This window comes from Bemisia tabaci, chromosome 9, assembly GCF_918797505.1.
Source record: "Bemisia tabaci chromosome 9, PGI_BMITA_v3".
Classification (NCBI taxonomy): domain Eukaryota; kingdom Metazoa; phylum Arthropoda; class Insecta; order Hemiptera; family Aleyrodidae; genus Bemisia; species Bemisia tabaci.
The window spans coordinates 17,003,004-17,026,660 of record NC_092801.1 but is presented as its reverse complement, the minus strand read 5'-3'; the positions used below and the strand labels follow the sequence as shown (position 1 = coordinate 17,026,660).

General features: G+C 40.4%; 3 protein-coding genes across 10 annotated transcripts in view; 1 reads left to right on the top strand and 2 right to left on the bottom strand.

Annotated features, from left to right (window-relative positions):
- Nucleotides 1-23,657, bottom strand: part of LOC109035187 (uncharacterized) — a 228,893-nt gene that overhangs the window by 172,078 nt on the left and 33,158 nt on the right. The window lies entirely within an intron of this gene.
- Nucleotides 5,640-12,833, bottom strand: LOC140223748 (uncharacterized). 2 transcript variants are annotated; one of them, XM_072304684.1, is made up of 3 exons: nucleotides 12,273-12,833; nucleotides 11,393-11,441; nucleotides 5,640-8,585 (listed from the first exon to the last, which is right to left on the bottom strand). In XM_072304684.1, exon 3 carries the CDS (start codon nucleotides 8,337-8,339, stop codon nucleotides 6,579-6,581), a length of 1,761 nt encoding a protein of 586 aa, XP_072160785.1. In that variant the 5' UTR covers nucleotides 8,340-8,585; nucleotides 11,393-11,441; nucleotides 12,273-12,833; the 3' UTR covers nucleotides 5,640-6,578. The 2 variants fall into 2 exon arrangements, with proteins under 2 accessions (XP_072160785.1, XP_072160784.1); XM_072304683.1 differs by lacking the exon at nucleotides 11,393-11,441 and having other exon boundaries at nucleotides 12,273-12,831.
- On the top strand, nucleotides 15,293-20,324 carry LOC109035185 (uncharacterized). Its single transcript, XM_019048724.2, has 2 exons — nucleotides 15,293-15,718; nucleotides 17,287-20,324. Exons 1-2 carry the CDS (start codon nucleotides 15,653-15,655, stop codon nucleotides 19,387-19,389), a joined length of 2,169 nt encoding a protein of 722 aa, XP_018904269.2. The 5' UTR covers nucleotides 15,293-15,652; the 3' UTR covers nucleotides 19,390-20,324.

Genomic DNA, 23,657 nt, shown 5'->3' with positions numbered 1-23,657 from the left:
ATAATAGTTTTACTTTTCTAAAAATCATTATAGTTGCTAACACAAGGATAAAAATAAATAAATATATTGTAATGTAATGTAAATGTAGTAAATGTAAATGTTTTTCTCATTTAGTTCCTTTGGGTACTCCCCTATCTTAATTTCTTTCATAGTATTAATCGAGACTGTGAGAAGGCTAATCCGGCCCTGGTCACTGAGAATTCGATTAATGTCTAATATAATTTCAGGACATTTATTAATAGTTCTTCTTATGGAAAACTTGGTGGGTTTTATATGTGTTCTGGTTCAGCTACTTTTTTTCCAGTGTAGGTATATGTTCGTTTAATTGCAGTTTTCGCGGTGAATCGGCAGTGGTGGCGTTGGGTTTTAACCGGACTTTACAGAACCCGAATCGATAGGCCTCCGGGGCGCTCGGTTTCTCGTCCGGGGGCCGCGGCCAGCGCAGGGCCCGCGAAGGGGCAATGCGGGGGGGGGGGGGGGGGGTGCTGTACCTCCGAGTGCGCGAAATGACACGACCTTTCGACTCGGCTGCGACCCGCCGCGCGCGCGTTCACGGCGAAAGTTCACGGGTCCGCGCACCAAGCCGTAAGTAGCGCCCATTGTTGCCGCGTCGCGACGGAACGACGACGTGACGTCAAAGCGGGCCACTGGACGAAAGCTGACGTAGGAAAATAATCGTCCGCGTGCACTGAAATAAAATATTGTTGCATTTACTAAGAATAGGGTAAAATTACCAAGAATTCAAGGTTCTATTTGATCCCAGTTTTTTCTTGGTAAAAATTACCAATTATGGAATCGGTAATTTTACCGAGAAATCTTGGTAAAATTGCCTACTGAAACTTTCTCAGTAATTTTTACTGGACCTTGGTAAAAACGCCATATTTTTTATCGACTGTGGCAGAATTACCGAGATAAAATGGCAAAGTTACCGGGAATTGATTACCAATAAAATGGTAATACAATATTGTCCGACAATACCACTATAACTTGCCGTAAAATTAATTTTGAGTTAATCGTGGATAAACTGCAGAAAATAAGTACAGTAGAGTCTCGATTATCCGCGCCTCGGTTATCCGCGATTCGGATTATCTGCGGTCTGTGGAGCGGACTTTTTTTTTAACTTATTCTATTTCTTTTGAAAACGACCGGGACCGAACGGAGAAATTCGGGGTCATTCCTCTCCTCTTCGGAAAAACCATTTTTCCATTTGATGAATTCTTCAAAAAATAAAGTTTAATTTGTTTAGCAGGGAACGTTTATTGATTCTTAGTTAATAATTATATTCTTTTCTAATGCATGGTAAGTGTCTTTACTGATTCCTTTAAAATACAGTCTTTCCGATGACTTTGTCCGGTCGTCTTGCGTAGATTCGGATTATCCGCGATTTTCGATTATCCGCGTTATCTCCGTCCAGTTCGCGCATAATCGAGACTCTACTGTAGTTCATTTTCTTCGATTATCCGCGCCTCGGTTATCCGCGATTCGGATTATCCGCGGTTTGTGGAAAAAAGGTTCAAATCCATGACTCAATCTTCCATCAAGAAATTCTTCAAGAAATAAAGTTTAATTTGTTTAACAGGTAACGTTAATTGATTCTTAGTTAATAATTATATTCTTTTCTAATGCATGGTAAGTGTCTTTACTGATTCCTTCAAAATACAGTCTTTCCGATGACTTTTTCCGGCCGTCTTGCGTAGATTCGGATTATCCGCGATTTTCGATTATCCGCGGTATCTCCGGTCCCAATTATCGCGGATAATCGAGACTCTACTGTAAGTCATCTATAATCGGCGGGCAATGTTTTGGAAATTTTGAAGGCAATTTAAAGAAGATGAATGCATATTCTACGAAAAAAAAATATGTAACTGTTACTGAATTTTTCCAAATTCAGCGCGTAGGTCTGTGGACTCAATAGGCCCGTTGCAAGGTGCAGGGATTTGCGAATTGCTGCCTGATTCTCATGGCAAATTTTACGAAAAGCGCTGGCGCTGTTATAAAATTTTAAAATCACCTCCCAAACTCAAAAAAGCTGTTTTAGGAACCGACCCATGCAAAGCGGTAATTTTCACGCGGGAACGGATCCGGTACACTCGTGACGTCACAGTACATGACAAACCTGGTTTCCTCATCAAGCGGCTGCCAATTCCCTATAGAGAAATACATTGTAAACGGTAAAGAAACCAGGTTTTCCATGTGCTGTGACGTCACGAAAATACCGGATCCGTTCCCGCTTAAAAGTGACCGTGTTGAAATTCCGAATTTTGACGTTTTTAAGTTGATTTTTTGTGGGTTTCCAGTGTAAAAAAAAACTCTGATAAAATTCATGTGACATCAAGAGCCTTCATTCTTTCGATACAAGCAATAAATTGTCCAACAGGCCATTAATAGATTCGCTTAATTATACGTCTTGTGTTGTATTTACAGAGTTGTGACGTTTAGAATTGATAATCTCATTATTCATGGCAACATTTCGTTGAAGTTGCATTGTTGCCGTGCAGAGTTGAATTATCCTTCGTTTGCCAGGCTCCGCAAATTGACTTCCCATCGAGTCTGGTATAATTATAGAACCCAAACACTCTATTCTCTGCAGTCACAACAAGCCGTAATTCAATACTGTCTTTTAAGCCAGGAATCATGTCGAATGGTCCATCCGAAGGTGGTGATTTTTTCATCCCTTCCACCGCACGACCTAGATCATCAGGTTTACATCGCAACTTGAACAGAATTCCAGTTGAATCACGCTTCCTTTTCACAAAAATATCGTAATTTGAAGAGGAACCCGTGTATTTCTGTATTTGGTACGACGCGAAGTCCGCTGCGTCTAGTGGATAGAACAAAACCGGTTGCATGAACTCCTCGCCCTCGGGACCATCTTCCGAAATAGATTCTGCACCGATATAACCACATTTTTGAGCGTAGCAACGTTTTCGCCCAAATTTTCCATCGCCAAAACATACCTCCTCTCATCATGCTCTGAGTAGCCGTACCGGTCCTTCAAATACGAGCTTTTGTAGAGGTAGTCCATCAACCTTACTTTCACCTCGAAATTCGGAACGGATAAGGTACGCAACTCGTGCGATATTTTCGCGGAGAAAAAACCATTATCCGCAAACAACCGTAAGACCAAATCGCAGTCCGCTCTAGACTCGGGGTAGAGCGATATTTTCAGCTGCAGCAAGTCCTTTTGGACCCATTGGTCACTCCTCACCAAGATATGGCACTCGTCCAACACGCATTGCTCAAACCTGGGCCCACACTTTTTATGTGTGAGTAGTGGTATCACCGCATCAACTCCATCGAATGGAATAGACGATTGTTTTGACTGCAAGTATGTGACGATTGAGTAAGTATTGTACATTCTTATTTTCGGGTTTCTGATGAATATATCGTTTTCTGAAGTGTCGTGATGCCGGTACCCACCGTGGTACATTTTCAAAATTTTCACTTCATCTGGTGGAAGCTCAAATAGATCCCCTAAAATATCCAGGTCGGCTTCAAGGAAGCCATAGCTTGAATACAGTGAATCGAATATCGTTTCGTAGTGTAATTTTAGAGCACCCTCTAGCTCGATTCCCAGGATACCTGTCAGAAACAATAAATACGTGTTTCTTTGTTTTGTTACCATGGTAACCAATCTCTCGATGAACTCCATAATTTCATCGGAATCGCTCTCCGTGATGTGTGGATCCAAGTAAGATTTGGAAATGGGATAATCGTAATTGTCGATTAAGACAACAGCTTTGGTGCTGTGATGCTGACTGAGAAAATCCACAAGTGTTGCTGGAAAATTGGATAAATCTGTTTTAGTCCACAGGAAAGTCTTTCGAAAATAGTTTCCGCTTCTTTTTCAGCTTCCAATCTGGAATATTCGAACTGTTGATCACGTAGTTAAATTTATCAACAAGGGGCTTGATACAATTGACCTCGAAGGATTTTAAGAACTCATCAAAGTTGGCGGTATTGTTCACCGACCTCAGATCAAGATGAATCACAGGACGCAATGCAAAATGCCGCCAGAACAATGTCTTGTCGGAGAAAATTTTCTGGTTCTGGAACATGGGAAGTTTTTGTGTATGTCTTGGGTTGATGGCATTGTTATTTTCGTCCAACTCGAGCTCCAGAAAGGCCTTAAGCGTGTTCAAATTCGTTGATTTGGAGAAACCTTTCGGCCCAGAAACGGCAAGATGGCGTGGTAGCGTTAAAAGGTCATGGATGAACCAGGTCTTGTCAATGTAGGATGGGAGGGTTGAGACTATGTAGAATTCCGTAGTGTTTATGGTGAAATCCTCAGCCACGTATTTCTGGGGAAACATCAGAGGAAGGTTAATTGACATGAATTGGGGGGGGGAGGGTGAATAAGAGAGGAGCGAAAATTGACGACATGGGCTGTAAATTCTTTATAAACCAATTTTTGGTAGATTAAGACGGGAGCGGTGTGGTGCAAAAACGATTTCCCCATAAAGATGTTAAATTTATAAGAGCTAAAATGCTAAATTCTAAAGAAAACTCATGCAAATTTTTTTCTAATGTTGTGACGCCAAAGATTACATTTCGTTATAAAGCCGAGAACATATTACAGAACATACTTAAAAATCTGGCGCCATTAAATTAGGAGCATTGTAAATGAATACTACGAGTTCATGGAGAGAATGTCGGTGGAAAAAATCGCCTTAGAGTTGCGTATTTTTTTATTTTTTTTTTTAATCTGGTGACTTGAATGCTTTTCAGAGGTATTATTGGTTTAATAAAATGTCTAAGAACTTGAAAAGGTGAAAACGTAAAATATATGGTGCGATGAATTTATCGCATCAAAACATGGAATCTGCGCGTTCTGATCAATGTCAATGGTGGTAAAAGCTGCTGAACATGAAAATTTTCATTCATACTATACATTTTACAACTACTATTTCTGACTCGCACATGAGAGCAGTGAGCACCGCTCTGCTGTGTGAAACTGATAGCACAAGTTTCTGAAAAATGAGCTACAAATAGTAAAATCTTGTAAGCAGAATGTAGTCCATTTATCCCTTTCTCTATTGTAAGAAATAATTATATCAGGCTATCTTCAATGTGGCATCTGAATCGATAATTGACTCAAGATAAAATAATTTCTCTTCTGTCTAAACGACGGAGAACTGAAGTCAACCATGACTTACTTATGCCCGTATTAAAGATTTTCTGAATCAAATATGCGTTCAAGTTTCAATGTGTGTTACTTTTGTCAGCCAGAATAGGGATTGCAGGACGATACAGTAAAACTGCAAACTTGAGTATCTCAGTTGCGGAGTTTCAAAATATCCGCCCTGGTAAAAATTGGCAATAGGAGCTGGTTTTCAAAATACCATAGGAGTTCTAATAGCCGACTGAAGAAGGCGATAGAAAATCATATAGCTGGCGGTAGAAAGTGGAAAAAATCATACGGCCGGCTACACGAAGCGATAAAAAATTATACAGCCGGGCTATAGTTCCTATCGCCGGGCTTTACACTTTATCGCCTGGCTGTTGCTTTTTCGCCATCGGCTTTAAAAGGCTATAAGAAAATTGATGTAGAAATTCGTGTGCTTTGTAAATCCTTAAGTTTGTATGGAATCACCTTAATATTTACAAAACGCACATTATTTTCCTTTACTCTATTTTTTCATCAATTAAAATGAGAATAATCCATACAGAGTGTGCAAACATTTCAAAGTCATGAGTTGAAAAACGCTGACTCCACGAGATTAAATATTAGAGCCTAACACAAAGCGGAGCGGCGGCGCACTGGCGCCTACAAACCTAACAGGGATACTTCACGCATTGCGCAATGCGTGAAGTATCCCTTTTAGGTTTGTAGGCGCCAATGCGCGTTTCGCGCTGGCCGCCTGCCCGCCGCGCCGCGCCGCAGCGTACCACGGCGCTTGAAGCAACTATTTCACACCAGAGGTATTGCACAGTATCATACGAAATTGAAGGCGCTCCAACATATTAGAATGGCAGGCATCCTTCAAAAGTACGGAGCTTTCCTCGCAAAATAAATCAAGATACTACGGCCCAAAAAGAGAGCGGTAGTCCAAAAACTCACTAAGTCCTAGCATCCGTAATTAGTAACGTTTAGCATACACTTTATCGCCTGGCTGTTGCTTAGTCGCCATCGGCTATAAAAGGCTATAAGAAATTGTGTTGCCGGCTGTAGAAGCTATTGGAAATCTTTCAGCCGGCTGTAGGTCTATGGTATTTTGGAACACAGATTCTACTGCCAATTTTTACCAGGGCGCCCTACCTATTTTATTTTCTAAAGGAAGACAAACCAACATCATAGCTTGAAATTTTTTCGGAATGTTCTTCACGTTGAAAAGAAAAATTGCGAGTGTATTCATGATTTGACGTCTCATAACTTTTCGCGTAGAAAACTAAATATGACAGGAAGCCTGCAACACCGCAAACGAGATACTCATTTCTGCAGTTTTCCCGTTGCACATGCAGTTCTCTGAGAAATTAGTTGAACTGAAAATTGTCAACCTGCAGGCAACTAAATCATCACGGAAGAGAGAGTTTTTGCCTAAGTGCTAAAACTGAAGGCGCATTACACTCCGAGGCATCTATACTCCGGCTTTCTTCTTTTTATTCAACATCGACGAGTTGACCTTGACCCTCAACCTGATACCGCTATCGACACGCGATATATTCTTCAGCGGCGGCCAAAGCTCACAAGTAGAATTCCCATTGAAAACGGTGTAGTTGTAGAATCCGTACACCTCATTCTTCGCACTCGCGACCAGTCGCAAATCGACCGTGTCCTTCAAATCAGGGAACTGCTTGAATATATTCGAAAGCGGGCCAGCCCTAGCCCGATCCAGATGCTGAAGACCCCCTGGTCCGGTTTTCATGTCAAACATTATGCCCGTCAGATCGCGCCTCCGTCGCGCGAACACAGCAAACCTCGATGATGGTGACGGACTGGTGTATTGCTCTATGCGGAAAGTTGCGAATTCCGAGCAATTCAAAAGGGGGTAAAATAAGACCACCAGCATGAAAGTCTCGTCCCTGGGTACCAAATTGCGAAACAGTGCCTGAACCGACCGCACTAGAGTATGCAAAGACGTCGTGTTAGAACTCAACTGCTCCAATGACGCCACATAGTTCATTTCGTCCTCCAAAGTGAAACCATAACGCGTCATCAGGTAATTGCTGTGGTAGAACTCGTCCATAGCGATGGTCTGGACCTCAAAATTCGGGGGTATGATAGTGTAAGAAAAACCTCGCTTTTCTTCAACTGTAAAGTAACCTAATTCCAAAAGTAGCTGGAACATGAAGTGACCGCTTTTTGGATTTACAGGATTAAGTAGGGATTTTTTTAGCTCCATCAGTTCCGCCCTCCTCAAAGGACCTTTCACTGTGATTTTGCAGCGTCTCAGCATGCACTCTTCCAAATGGGGCCCCCACTTTTCAGCCTTCAGTAGTGGCTGTAGCTTTTTGATGTGACCCCCAGACCAAACCTTGTCCATCGTTCTCCCACGCAGTGCATGAAGGACGGACAGAGTATTGTAAATCTTCATACTTGACGATACAGGCGGTCGCACCGCTGCCGTGTCCTTTATATTTTCATACACATTGTATCCACGATAATACAACCTTAAGACTTCCATCTCGGTCGGTGGGATCGCGAACCTTTTCTCTAACTCATCGATGTCTCTTTCGAGAAAGCCGTAGGCTGAGTACAATTCCTTCGACTCAAAAATCGTCAGATAGTGGACGTTTGGGATCGGTGCCCCACCGAAATAATCGTACTCCAGTTTGAGGCCCAAACAACCGGTCAGCACAGCGCGAGTTGTGTCGTGGTTGTTTTTGACCATTTCGGCGACGAATGTGCCGAGAAATTGCATAATAGCCTCCGTGTCTTTTTCTAGTACACTCGCGTCTAGAAGTGCAGACACGAAGGAGAAGTCATACTCGTCTATGAGGAGTATCGGTTTCGTACCATGGTGCTGGAACAAGAGGCCAGCTAGGTCTGCACCGAATTCTTGAAGCTCCTCTTTGGTCCAATTATAGCCTTTCACGAATCTCGACCGTTCGGTTTTACTGATCGGCCTGACATCGGTACTGTTCAGTAGATAACCAAATTTCACCACCAGCGGGTCTATACAGTTTTTAACGAAACTTTTTAAAAAATGGTCGAAGCTTTTCGCAGACACCGAGCTTTGGTCGATATGGATGACAGGGTATTTTGCGAAGTGCTGCCAGAAAAATTTCTCATCCGTGAAGACTTTTTTGTCTTTGAAAGCTTGTACTTTTTTTGAAAGTTTTGGATCCTTTGCTTTATAGCATGCGTCTAATTCATGCTCGAAGAAGTACTTCAGCATATTCAGGTTCGTTGTTTTTGAGAAACCTCGGGGGCCTGTGATAACGGAATATCGCGGTAGGTCAAACACATCTCGTATAAACCAGGTTTTATCAATGTAGGCTGAAGATTTGACGATTTTGTCAAAGTCTTCCTTCTCAATCTTTATATCCTCCGCAGCAGGGATGGATTCCGGTGGTATCGTGGAATATAGGGTGTCAAGTGCAGGGATTGTAAAATTACCGATGGCTCTTTTGGTCGTCTGTTCCTGAGAAACCGCATAAAACGCATAACTTTAGGTTTAAATGAACGATTCATTTGATACAGATAAAATGAGATAAATGTTTTCTCGATTCAAACGAGCTGATCATTTAAATAGGTTATAGGACATTTTGTCAATGATTTTTTGTCCGCGCACAAGTTTTTCTTAGCAGTTTACGTCCACGCGTTTTTTTCGGCAGGGGAGTTTTGGTCCACTCACCAATTGAGACCCAAAGTTAATTGGTCCACTTGTAAATACAAACGACGATTGCTCACGACGTTTTCGGTTGAAAATGTATAATGTCATGGAAGAATGAGGGTTTGCTTGTTTTTTGGTTTTTTTTGGGTTTTTTTTTTTTTTTGGTTCAACGGAGAAAAATATATGATTGAGAATTTTGGTAAAAATGAGGGAGCGGCAATTCCATGAGGGAATTTTCACTAAAACTCTCTACACCTCTTTGGTTCGACAGGACTTAATTATCTATCAAGAAAATCCCATCTTGTTATACCTGAACCGGATGAACCTTTTGATTTACCTCAGCTGAAGGTCCTTAGATTTTTCCTGTGTACAATAACTTCGCCACGGCGCGGCGCTGGCGTGCCGTGGCGCTTTGAGGTACTATTTCGCCACGGAAGTTGCGCACAGTATAATACGAGACTGAAGGCATCCTAACGTATCATAATTGGACCGCGTTTAACAGAAAGGAACCAAGCCACATCAGCTATTGCCAAATTTAATTCCGCAATTTAATTTTTCACATGAAAACGGTTGTGCGGAATTTCGTGTGAATTTCAGTGAATTTTCTCCGTAATACGAAGCAAATTCCTTAAAATTTTCAAAAGAATCCGCACAAACGTTCTCTTGTAAAAAATGAATTTGCCTCGTTAAATTTGGCAATAGCTGATGTGGCTTGGTTCCTTTCTGTTAAACGCAGTCCAATTGATGGCATCTTTCAAAAGCACGAAGTTCCCTCGCAAATTAAATCGAGTGACGACGACAAATGAGAGCGGTAGTCGAAAAACTTACTAAGTCCTAGTATCTGTTGTCAATAACGTTCAGCATGCTTTTTGAACATCTTCAGAGGATAAAATGACTTCATTGAAGCAGTAATATGCTCAAATTTACCGCCGAGAAGATTTTTTTAGGAATCAATAAAGAAAATAATGCTTCTTTAAAGAAGAAAAGATGCTCTTATAAAAACCAAAGTCACTTACATCAAGCAGAACCCCGCTTTCATTCAGCTATTTTATTCTTGATTCAAAATACAATCTTCTTGACGGCATACTCAACAATTTTTCCGCCTAAATCGAGTCATTATTTTCTCTGATGAAATTCAAAAATTATGCTAAATGTTATTAAATACGGATGCTAGGACTTGGTGAGTTTTTGGAGTATCACTCTCTTTTTGTGCCGTAGTATCTTGATTTAGTTTGCGAGGAAAGCTCCGTACTCTTAAATGGTGCCTGTCATTCTTAATAAGTTGGAGCGCCTTCAATTTCGTATGATACTGTACAACACCTCTGTTGCGAAATAGTTGCTTGAAGCGCCGTGGCACGCCGGGCGGCGGCGCGGCGGGCGAGGGCGACCAGCGCGACACGCGCATTGGCGCCTACAAACCTAACAGGGATACTTCACGCGTTGCGCAATGCGTGAAGTATCCCTGTTAGGTTTGTAGGCGCCAATGCGCGTGTGGCGCTGGCAGCACACCGCTCCGCTCCGTCTTTAGCTCTAATTTTTAAACTCGCGGAGTCCGCGTTTTTCAACTCATGATTTTGAAATGTTTGCACACTCTAAATTAATTATTCTTATTTAAATTGATGGGGGAAAAAGTGCGCGTTTCGCGCTGCTAACACGCCGCTCCGCTCTGTATTAGGTTCTAATATTTACACTCGCGGAGTAAGCGTTTTTCAACTCAAGATGTTGAAATGTTACACGCTCTGCATGGTTTATTCTCATTTCAATTGATGGGGGAGGGGATATGTATTAAAGGAAAATAAAATGTGTATTTAGTGAATATTAAGGTGGCTCCGTGTCAACTTTAGTGATTTTCATAGCACTTTAATTTTTTTCTTTTATATTTTGTACTTTTTTGTGCTGCAGCGTGGTGTACGCGCAATCAAACGCTGAAAATTGGACGTATTTGATTCTAAGAGATCGATGTACAATTTGGTTGACCAAAGATTGCGTGCTTCTTTATGTATTTTCTCTCTAAATCATTTATGAATACCTCCTTTCTACACAGCTACTACTTATTGAGATTAATATGGATGCCATCGCTTGGAAAAGGTTATACAAATATCTGCCAAGTCTTAGAAACGAAGTAATTCTTTCTTTCTCTCTTTTCAAAAAAAAAAGAAAAAAAGTTATAAGGTATATTTCATATCGAAATTTTTAAGGATAGAAACAAAACCAAATATTCACCAATGACAACTAAACAAGATGAATCAAAGGAAGAAAAAGAAAGTAACATTTCATTTAAAAGATGAGTTACCACAACAACACCTCCTTCTCTCTCAATTTTCTCATTTCTAAATTGTCAATATAATTTTACATACGTACTAAAATATAACGCTTGGACCAAGTCACTGTTGCCAATTTTACGCGCGGACGTAAACTACTGGACATAACAGGTGCGCGGACAAAAATCGTTGACGGAATGTCCTGAAACCTTTAAATAACAAATTTGGATCATTGACATCAGATTGACGGATTATTTGAGGGGCTTGGAGGACAAGGGCCATAAGGGCAGTTTTTGCTTCTTCGAGAAAGAACCAGGGAGAGAAGATTTAAAAGTAAAATTGGCAGGGTCTTACGTGCAATGAGTAAATGATGTTGTGACATCAAGACGGAAGTGACTCTTACCTGTAACAAAAGAAAATTGTATGACATTAGATTATGAATGTTTTGCGTAAATTCATTTCTATTTTTTCATTAATAAATCATAAATAAATAATCAATAATCATTAAGCATGATCATCATCAATTGCAAGAATCATCTAGACGTATTTTATCAGCATGGCGCGAATAAAAGAAGATTTTATGAGGGGCGTGGAGGAAAAGGCGCATAAGTGCAGTTCTTGCTTTTTCGAGAAATACGTGTTTGAAGTTTCCGATCCCGAATCCTTGCGGCGGAAAGAAAGTTCAAACTGACTTTTTTATGCTTAAAAATTTGAATTTGGGGGCGAATTTTTCACAGAATATGCATAAAGACTAGTTTTACTTGAAATCATTTATACCTCAATTTTTTCAAAAACTGCACTTATGCGCCTTGTCCTCCAACTCCTTCATTTTAACTTTAACTATCCATGTTTCTAAATTAACAATTTATATTTATTAAGAAATGTCAGAAATGTATTCAGGAGCTAAGTTTTAGATTAGGTAAAGATGTAAGTGAACTTTCGTGTGATCCCCTAAAAACTCTCAAATAACTCGACTGGGCAAAAAGACCTACACAAAATAAATATCGGTGAGTTAGCGTCTTAGCGTTATCAAAGTTGGAGAAAAATTGTGTAGAATTGTGTGGATTTAACGGGAATAAGCCTAACTAATGAAACGTTGCCCAATTTTTTCTGATGTCTCTGAAGAAACCTCCTGTGTAAAAAGACCCTATATGGATGTGTTCCTATTGCTATTTTCTATGCGAGCAAAAAAGAATAGAAACTATATAGATTGGAGCTAGAAGATTCTACTCACCGATTTATAAATTCCGAATGAACAAACTAGGCAAAGAATGTTAGAGATTAAATGTCGAGAATTCATTTCGGGTGAGCTCGACAAAATTTAACCAAAAATGAGTGGTATTTTGTTCGTCCAAAAACTGTTTCCTGTTACGGATTTGGAGTTTTGCGTCACTGTTTCACAGGCAATGAGAGCGGAGAAGGTAGAAGTAAGGTTAGAAATAATATGATCAAATTTACACTTTGTCGTTACGTTCTTTGAGCGCGTTGCGACTGCTCCGTAATAATCTTGCAAACCGTTGCCAGATTGTGCGAAAAATAAACGAATTAAAATAGTCCACATCCCTCCGCATAAAGTACATCCGATTAACATATGAATGTTACTCGCCCCTCTGACTAGTAACGTCGAAAATAATACTGCGATGCTAAGGAAAAACGCCGTATGAACCTTCAATAATTGCCAAATTTCCCCGAATAAAACATATATTGTTGAAGAAAGTTCTGCACTTTTTTCCTTGGAATTTTCAGATTTTTTAGATAAAAGTGTGAACGAAATTCTCTGAAAAATTGGAGGAAAAATATTCAGAATTTTCCCAGAAAATTGGTTTTTCATTCAAAGAGATATGGCAGCGTCTGAATGCTCATACGGCGTTTTTCCTTAGCACGGCAGAATACGTCTTAGATGTAAGACTAACTTTACTGGTAGTGGCAGCCGCAGTTGTTTTATCCATTTCGAGGACTGTATGCGTTTAATCTAACCACGTGGGTTTATGTGTGTACTTAGCTGATAAAAAATCACTGTCCGAAAATTGAGGAAGAGAGGCTTTTGATATTCAGAACGGGGGATCAATGGCTTACCTCGTCAAGTATCAAGGCGTAAGTCTATATTGTAGCACTGTAAGGCAAAAAAAGAGCCGGACGAAAAAAGAATGACATCAACGGCATGGCATGTTTTGAGATATATCGATTGATCTGCCATTTAAACCTCTGGAAAAGGATCAATACTGCCATGGTAAGGTAAACCCCGTATGAAATGTAATGCGTTGACAAATTTCCTTTGATAAAACACGAATTTCCTGCTAAACATATGAATATTTTCAGATAATTTTTCAGATAATTTTGCTCGTAATTTCAACTAAAGTTCCTGAAAATTTCAAGGGAAAATATTCATAAATTTCCTCGATGATAAACGTTTTATCGAAGGAAATTTGGCGACTCTGGAATGTTCATACGGCGTTCTTCGTTAGCATGGCAGAATAGGCAGGATGTTCGCACCGAACACCTTAATAATCAATTAGTTGCCATAGCTTCAACTACGGTGATATCGATAATCGATCATTCATGACTCGTCACTGAATGGCATCGATGATGAGGTAATATTCAATTCCAGTCTTATCAACAAATGATCTCTAGGCCATCGAAGTCACATGATGTATACGTCAGTTTTATTTGAAATCAGTGAATGCGTCACGACGTGTTAGACGGAGGCGTGTCCGGGAAAGTCACAAAAAAGTAAAAACTCTTGTCAAATTTATGTCAAATTTTACTTTACCATCAAAATTCACGTACTTTACGTTAAAACGAATTTCATTACAACGACTGGATTCAAATATACGAGCTCCGCGGACATGTATTGCGTACACACACATACATTTCAAACAATGATCATGAGATCACAAAATTTCCAGAAGTTTGAATTGATTCTAAAAAAAAAAAAAAAATTGTAAACCTGGTAGGCAAATCGTTTGGGTGGAATTGTCAGTCATGTTAAGCTAGATAGGCGGAGATAATTTAGGTTTTTGCCAAAAATATTTGAGGGAAATGAAGCTAGCAGCAGGGATTAACACGTACATTCCATACAAGGGGGAACCCCCCCCCCCCTCCCCCGCTCGGTCCAGGGAAAACATTGTTATCACTATGTCGTTGTTATACAAATGTGGGTCCATAATGCATAGGTACCAAATTTGAGTGCTGATGCTTTTTTAACAATCTTTATCCGCCTATGAGCTTGCCCGGTGTATTGATTTCCTCAATGATTTGAAAAAAACCGCAATTAATCGGTCAAGGTGTTAAAATGTTGGCAATTTGACGTCAAATTCGAAATCAGCGACTCAACGAACCAAGGCAACTGAATTTCCTGATCTTTCAGCCATTGACCGACTTATTTCTTCCTATTTTTGAGTTATGGACTATAGTGCGCCGCACCGTGGTGAACGCGCAATGTTTGAAGTATTCCTCCTGTCTAGTAGGCGCTAATATGCGTCCTACGTCGACCGCACTGTGTTTTACGCAATGCTTGAAGTATTCTTGCAGTCTTGTAGGCGCTAATACGTGTGTTACGCCGACCGTATTAAGTTTGGCGCGATAATTCAAACTCGCAGAGTGGAACATTTCTCAACTTTCGGTTGTTTCTGCGGATGCACTGTGGCCAAAGTCCCATCTTAGAGCAAAAATTAAAAAATAAAAAACCTGTTACTAATTTATTTAAAAAGATCTGAGGGCGCTCTCTCATTTTGAATCCTCGCAGTACGAGTACATACATACCGAGTGTTTCAAAAGTCTCCCTTCCCCTATAACTTTTGAACCGTTCGAGACCGAAAAATTACGAAACTTTGGGAATGTATTTATCGGAAAAGAGACCATCTTCGGAGGGGGGGGGTGGTGGTGGTGGCAAATTTTTGGCTTCTCTCGAAAGGGGGAGGCAACTAGTTTTTCTTTTGAAATGGTGACCCTTATCTTGTGATACCTCATTGGAATGACCACTGAAAACTAAGAATTTTGGCGCAAACCGCAGATCGACATCTTCGTTTTCGTCCAATTTACAGGTGAGAGGTCAAAGACCTATTTTCAAGAAATTCTGACTCCGGTTAAAATTGATTGAAGAATATAAAATGCGCATCTCGTTCAAAATCCATGTATAAGTCGGTAAGTCAGTGTTGTAAGACAGAAAAGAGAGACAGAGAAGAAAAAGTATGACATCATCGAGGTAACATTCAATTCCAGTTTTATCAAGTAATGATATTTTGGTCATTAAAATCATAAGATGTATACGTCAGTTTGATTTGTAGTCAATGAAAGTCATGCTGCTGGTGACCGAAAAAATGTATTATTTTATTGTAAAATAGTAAAAATTCTTCTTAAATGTAATCGATATTTTACGTTTTCGGTTCCTTATTTCTTCTAGATATTGCTATTTTCTTTTTTATTTTAAAATACATGTGAGAATACTTGATACTTTAAAAAAATCCATTATTCACAGATTGAAGCGCGAGGTGTAGTCGAAAGATGAAAGATCATCAAATAAGTGATTTCCTTTTAATTGAAATTTTAATTACTTTTGCGGATATTGTATTCTATTCACCGTCTGTGTTACGCTGATTTTTTTGGAAACCTATTATGGCGTCTCATTTAATACATAACCTGATAGGTATTTTATTTTGCGCATTTGGAGGTTATAACTCAGTAAGTTCAATCTTCTCACGCATGCCTACCCATCATGTATCTCTAAAAAATTTAATATGAAAGGATATTCTGTACAATTGGAAGAAAAAAATGACCCCTAAAACCTAAATTATTCTTCTTAATGTAAAGGACACTTCAGGCTGAAATATCTGGTGCAAAATCAGTTGTATACTGCCGTGTCAAGGAACCATGTCGCTGTATACGTATTTGAATGTCACCAAATTCCCTACGGTGCAATATTTAATTTTAAAAAAAGTTATGAATAATTACACCTGAAATTTTCAGGTATACTGGGTAAAATTACGAATAAAATTTTGCGAAAACTTACAGGAATTAAAATACGGGTTTTCCCGAAAAATTGTATTTTATGGTACGGAATTTGGCTACGTCGGAGTGATGATACGGCATTTCGTGTACAGTAAATTCAGGATTTCCCACTCTGAGTAAGGAGCACATGTTTTATGTTGTATACGCAGAGTCTATTATGAGGAGGTCTCAATTTTATCCTTAAACATTGGCGTAAATGTTTCGATGTTGGCTTTTACGTAAAGTGTATCTTATTCTTTGAATGGAGCAGAAGTGAAGGGCATGGAAGACAAGGCGCATTAGTGCAGTTTTTGAACAAATTGAGATATTCGTGAACTCAACTAAAACTAGTTTGAGAGTTTATTCTGTGAAAAATTCACGACTAAAATCCAACTTTAAGACATCAAAAAGTGAGTTTAAACTTCCTTTCCGCCACAAAGCGCCGTGTAATTTTGGAACTTAAAACACGTATTTCTCGAAATAGCAAAAACTGCAGTCATGCGCCTTGTGCCTCCAAGCACCTCATTTGTATTTTTCGATTCATGAGCTTCACGGAAAAATGAGGATTTGCCGCTCTTTGAGTTAGCACGGCAGTACACAGCCCGAAAAATTGTTATAAAATTGACCTTTTCCATACAATTTAGAAAACAGTCTCGCCAAATTACCTCTTATTTCAATGGAAATTCCGTGAACCTCCTCACAGAGAATGCGTAATTCGACACCTTCCGGCCGAAGTACCACAGGCATCATATGCGACGTTTAAAAATTTCGGCCGCCGTTTGATTTTTTTTACGAAAATTGCACTGAATTTTCTTGTGCTGCCGATAAAATATAGGACAATTTTCAAACAGATTCAACCAACAGTTTCTCTGTGAAAAAATCAAATGGAGGTGGGAAATTTGGAACAACGCATGGCGCTTGTGATACTTTGGCCGGAGTGACGAATTCCATGTTGACAAGTTTTCGGATGAATTTTCTTAAGTGAGTGCTGTAGGGACCGATTATTTCACTCAAGTGGAACCGAATTATCTGCCTCATCAAACTGTATTCGATTCCAGCGAACATTTCATCTACGTGGCGTGCTGCCAGCGTGAGAGGCTCACGGGCGCCTACAAACCTAAGTGGATACTTCGCGCATTGCACAATGCTTGAAGTATCCACTTAGGTTTGTAGGCGCCAATGCGCGTTTCGCGCTGACCGCCCGCCCACGACAAATAAATCGTATTTTTAAGGTATAAAACCATCTTTTTGCGGTTTCACAGGAGCGCACAACCAGCAAATCCCTGACCACGACTTCAAACGAGCAAACAGCTAGCAAAACCGTTGCCACGGTCCCACAGGAGCACACGACTGGCAAAACCACTGCTAACTCTACGAACGTCACACACGCTATGTACTTTGGTATTTCCGAAAACTTCTCTCCTCCGGTCGAAAGCACAATGATCGAACGCGAGGATTTCGAAAAAACAGTTCAATCATCATCTTACATCGATAAAACCTGGTTCATACGAAATGCGCTTGACCTACCAAAATATTCCGCCATCACAGGCCCTAGGGGTTTCTCAAAAACCACTAATCTGAACATGCTGAAATCCTTCTTCGAGCACGAACTAGACGCCACTCACAGCGCGAAGGATCCAAAACTCTCAAAAAAGCTCCAAACTTTCAAAAACAAAAAAATCTTCACCGACGAGAAATTTTTCTGGCAGCATTTTGCCAAATACCCCATCATCCACATCGATCAAAGCGAGGTCGTAAAGGCAAAAAACCTCGATAATTTTTTAAAAAGTTTCGTCGAGCATTGCATAGATCCGCTGGTGGTGAAATTTGGTTATCTACTGAACAGCACCGATGTTAGATCGATCAGTAAAACCGAACGGTCAAGATTCGTGAAAGGCTATAACTGGACCAAAGAGGAGCTTCAAGAATTCGGTGCAGACCTAGCTGGCCTCTTGTTCCAGCACCATGGTACGAAACCAATACTCCTGATAGACGAGTATGACTCCCCCTTCGTGTCCGCACTTCTAGACACGGGTGTCTCAGAAAAAAACACCGAGGCGATTTTGCAATTCCTAGGCTCATTCTTGGCCGAAATGATCAAACACAATCACGATACATTCCGCGCTATATTAACTGGTTGCGTGAATCTCAAGCTAGAACAAATTCCAAATCTTAGATACCTATCGATCTTTGAATCAAAGGAGTTGTATTCGGCGTACGGTTTCCAGGAAACCGATATCGACGAGTTGCAAAACCGGTTCGCCGTCGCTCCATCTGAGATGGACATTTTAAAGTTGTATTATCGAGGATACAACGTGTTTGAAAATTTGAAGGACACATTTGGGACGATTCGAGCGACTAACTCTCCGGATTCAAAGATTTACAATACTCAGTCAGTTCTTCATTCACTGCGTAGGAGAGCGGTGGAGCGATGTTGGAACAGCGGGGGTCTTATACAGAAGTTCCGACCGCTTCTTGGGGTTGAAATATACGGACCTTCTTTAGAAGAGTGCGTCCTAAGACGCTGCAAAATCACGGTAAAAGGCCCCATGAAGAAAGTCGAACTGATGCAGTTCAAAAAGTCTCTGATGGCCCCAAACAGTTCTGACGCCGGAGCGTTTCTGTTCCAGCTTTTGTTGGAAACCGGTTACTTTACCATAGAGGAGAAGAAAGGGGTTTCACACATTATCACCTCCCCGAATTTCGAGGTCCAGACGGTCTCTATGGACGAGTTTTACCGCAGCACATATCTGCATTCGCGCTACAATTACACACCAGAGGAGGAAGAGAACTATGTGTCTGCATTGGACCAGTTAAGCGCCAATGTGACGACATTCCATACCCTCGTACAGTCGGTTCAAACTCTGTTTCGGAATTTGATGCCCGGTGGTGAACTTTTTATGCAAGCGGTACTAGTATACCCACTGTTGCGCAGTAAAAAATTCGTGACGTTCCGCATAGAGAAGTACTCGAACCCAGAATCCAGATACGCTGTTTTTGCGCGACGGTGGCGCGATTCGGCGGGGATTTTCTTCGACATGAAGACAGGTCCCGAATACTTGAAGAGTCTCGACCGTGATATGAAAGGCGCACTCTTGGATATCTTCAAGGAGTTTCCAGACTTGAAGGATACGGCGGATGTCCGGCTGGTTGTGAGTGCGGAAAATGAGGTCTACGGTTTTTACAATTACTCCGTTTTCAAAGGGGATTCAACTTGTGAGCTTTGGCCACCGCTGAAAAATATCACGCGCGAGGACAGTGGCACTCGATCGAGTACCAATTCGCCGAGGGCCAATGCGTCAAGGGCCAAGTCGTCGAGAGCCAAGTCATCGAGGTCAAGAAAAAAGAAGAGAGCTCGAGGGTAGATAGCGGTAAATTGATGGGTCCCTTCGTTACAACAACAATGGAGATGTTGCATGTGTGAGGAGTTTGCGATTTGACTGTTAATTCTTGTGTAATAAAAGTTCTCGAGAAACACGATGGTGAAACTGGTTTTCTCTGAAATTAACTCTCAAGCTCAAAAAAAGCTCTTAAGTTGAGACCAAAATGGAGGGGATGTCCCACGCTATCCTGGGAGTCCACCTCCACACCAAGACAAACTCTCCATGCAAAGATAGGGAGCAAATACATTGACAGGGTTGCCGTGTTTTCAGTTTTGGAGTCCCCAAATAAAGTGGCAGCTCTGTCAATGTATATGCTCCCTATCTTTGCATGGAGAGTTTGTTTTGATGTAGAGATGGACTCTCAGGGTAGGGTGGGATATCCCCTCCATTTTGGCCTCAACTTGACAGCTTTTTTGAGCTTGGGAGTTGATTTCAGAAAAAACTAGTAGTACCATTGTGTTTCTCGCGAAATTTTACATATTAATCAACAGTCAAATCGCAAATTCCTCACACATGCAACATTTCCATTACTGAATTGCATTTTGCAACAAGGAACCAAGAACATTTTAATGTTGCTAGGAGTAAGCAACGTTTTTTGCAATCAAATCATTAAAATCATCTTAATATTAATTTACAGAGGTTTCGTCTTGAATTCATAGTTTATTGAGAGTAAAGGTAAAAATTGTTTAGCTGATCAGTTTATATTTGCAAAGTAGAAAAAGTTGCATAATCTGAGCGACAAAGGAACACTCTTGGTTCCTTTATGCAAATTGCAAACAAAATTTATTTGGATTCCATGGTAGCAGAGCCAATTTCCATACGTTTGAAATAATTTATGAATTTGTAAAAATGTCATTTGTGTAAAAATGTTCGCTTTTTGAAGGTAGTTTCAAGTAAATAAAAAAAATGTAAGTATATACTTTTTTTCATTCTTTTTATCAGCTAGCTTAGAGACCTTGATTATTTTACATTCATTATGAAATAAGTATTTGAAGAAATCAAGGCTTCTACGCTAGCTTGTACATTTAAAAATTAGGAAAATACTTTAGATTATTTGGACCGAGCCGAGTTCGAGTTCAACAGAAATACCTTGAATCGCATCAAGTTCTATCCAAAAAAATGAACTAAGCTAAATTTGGCAATAGCTGATGTGGCTTGGTTCCTTTCTGTTTAACGCGGTCCAAATATTCCTCCATAGAGCCTCATTGTTCGTAGAAAACTCTTATGGACTCTGAAATCAAAAACTCAATTTTCGGTTTCTGTAGACTGAGGCACATTATCGGGGGTATAGAATCTCCACGATCCTTCGATCCCAGGATTGCAGGCTCGTAGTGCAGCGAGCATGATGCCTACATTCATCAAGACAGATGAAAAGCCAAGATTTTCCTTCATTTCCACGCGATACCACATACCTACTCCCGAGTCCGAATAGTTGCACGCTTGATTTCCACTTTTAAGTTGCAAGCATAATCAACACTTATGAGCGTTAGTCAGTTATTTAAGACGGGCAAACAAACGTTACTTTCAATACTTTTCGTTGCACAAAACGCATGTTACGTGAAATATTGACGAGAAAACGTGCATCATAGTGCTTAAATTCGCACTTCAAAAGGTTTTTTGCCTGAGAATTTAACAAAGTGCTTCATTGGATTATTACCGACATAATCAGACATATTTTTGAATGGGCGCTGCCTCAATGGACCACTAGACAAGGTACGAATTTCAGCATTCTGATACATGTTTCTTAACCAAAATTTCACGTAGAACACGATGCGCACAACGAAAATTACCGAAATCATTACATTACGAAGATATTTAATGATGTTTAATGCGTGGATTCAAACCATCTGCTCATGAAAACTCGATGCTCTACGTGATTCACATCGCGCGCTAAACGTTATCATGACAGTCTTTGCGATATAAAAATCTGGCAACCTCTATCTTGCCACTTTGGCGCAGCTATAGCAAATTGCTTGTAGTTTGAACAACACATGGTGAGAAATGAAAATTGCTCGGTTGAGAAGCTTTCTGAAACCGTTTTAGTGCGCGATTTGATTCACGTAGAGCATTGAGTTTCTTGTGAGCGGGCAGTTCAAATTTCCTCGTAACCAATGGGTAATAAAAACGTTATAATATCTCCGTTAAAAGTTGGTTTCAGTAATTTTCGTTGTGTGAATTGCGTTTTACGTGAAATTCTGGTTAAGAAACATGTATCAGATTGCTTAAATTCGTATTTGTCTAGTGGTCCATTGGCAAGGAGATCTTTCTTTCGAGGTTCACGAGGGGAAAGAAGTTACGAATGACAATCGTTTTCAAGAAAAGTGTGTCCTTCAATGACCATTTCTATCAGGGGCGGACTGGTAGTCGAAAAGTTAGGAGGAGATCTAGATGTAAGGGCCCATCCTGTCGTTCGGGGGCCCCTCAAAGAAGGTCCGGGGGCCCTCCCCCGATAAATTTTGAAAATTTCACACATATTTTAACACGTAGGCATTATTGGAGTTGGATTCTACAGTACTTGAACTTCAAAATAACCCATTCTCAGGATTCATCGGGGGTCCCTTCATCCCAAATGCTTTTGGCGACCTTCCATGTCTCATAGAGATACATTTTCAAGGAATTCGGGGCCTTCTAGTGATAGACAAGGATAAGAAAATTACAACATTACAGGGAAAAAAACGATGACTCCAAAAAATTGGCCGTGGGGGCCCCTTCGGGACCTCCGCGGCAAATTGTTAGGGGGCGATCGCCTCCCCGCCCCCTAGCCAGTCCGCCCCTGCAGCACAGGAAAGCCGAAAAACAACGCGGGGACGCTACTTCAATATTTTGCTTCCATCGCCTTCCTAAGGCGCAAGGATACAACTATTTGAACTCTCCGGAACGCGTGAGGTATCACGCTTCAATTGAAGGCGTTTACGAATCTTATGTATTTACATGACGAGATTTTCCAAATTGTTTTGCATTATATTGTAGATTTGAGTTCCTTTATTATTTAGTTAAAATATTCCTGCTTCTTAATTTCTAATTATACTGGAAAAATTATCTTTTGCGAAATACAACCCTGGATTTAGCGCCCTTAAACTACGGCACTAAGGTCGAAACTACAGTAGTGGCACAGGAAAACCGAAAAACTAAGCGGGGACGCTACTTCAATATTAAGCTTCCATCGCCTTGCTAAGGCGCAGGGATACAACTATTTGAACTCTCCGGAACGCGTGAGGTATCACGCTTCAATTGAAGGCGTTTACGAATCTTATGTATTTACATGACGAGATTTTCCAAATTGTTTTGCATTATACTGTAGATTTGAGTTCCTTTATTATTTAGTTAAATTACTCCTGCTTCTTAATTTTTAATTATTCTGGTAAAATTTTCTTTTTGCGAAATACAATCCTGGTTTTTGCGCCTTTAAACTACGGCCTGAACGGTCGAAACTACAGTAGCGGCACAGGACAACCGAAAAACAACGCGGGGACGCTACTTCAATATTAAGCTTCCATCGCCTTGCTAAGGCGCATCGATACAACTATTTGAACTCTCCGGAACGCGTGAGGTATCACGCTTCAATTGAAGGCGTTTACGAATCTTCTGTACTTACATGACGAGATTTTCCACATTTTTTTGCATTTTATTGTGGATTTGAGTTCCTTTTATTATTTAGTTAAATTACTCGTACTACTTAATTTTTAATTTTTCTGCAATAACTATCCATTTGCGAAATACGACCAGGATTTAACGCCCTTAAACTACGGCCTTAACGGTCGAAACTACATAGGGCACAGGAACCGAAACAAGCGGAGCTCAAATAACCTGCAAGCGAGGATACAACATGAACTCGGACGCGTAGGTTACGCTCAATGGCTTTACGCTTATTTACATGACGAGATTTCCAAATTGTTTTGCATTATATAGTAGATTTGAGTTCCTTTTATTATTTAGTTAAAATATTCCTGCCTCTTAATTTAATTATTCTGCAAAAATTATCTTCTTGCTAAAAATAATCCTGGCTTTAGCGCCTTAAACTACGGCCTTAACGGTCGAAACTACAGTAGCGGCACAGGAAAACCGAAAAACAACACGGGGACGCTACTTCAATATTAAACATCCATCGCCTTGCTAAGGCGCAGGGATACAACTATATTGAACTCTCCGGAACGCGTGAGGTATCACGCTACAATTGAAGGCGTTTACGAATCTTCTGTACTTACATGACGAGATTTTCCGATTTTTCTTCATTATATTGTGGATTTGAG

Excerpts from the sequence above, each read along its gene's own strand:
- LOC140223748 (XM_072304683.1), bottom strand. The coding sequence starts at position 12,338 with ATGAATTCTCGACATTTAATCTCTAACATTCTTTGCCTAGTTTGTTCA. Across the intron at positions 8,586-12,272 it reads CATTCGGAATTTATAAATCG|GAACAGACGACCAAAAGAGC; the intron begins GTGAGTAGAATC and ends GCGGTTTCTCAG.
- LOC109035185 (XM_019048724.2), top strand. The coding sequence starts at position 15,653 with ATGGCGTCTCATTTAATACATAACCTGATAGGTATTTTATTTTGCGCA. Across the intron at positions 15,719-17,286 it reads CATTTGGAGGTTATAACTCA|GAGCGCACAACCAGCAAATC; the intron begins GTAAGTTCAATC and ends GCGGTTTCACAG.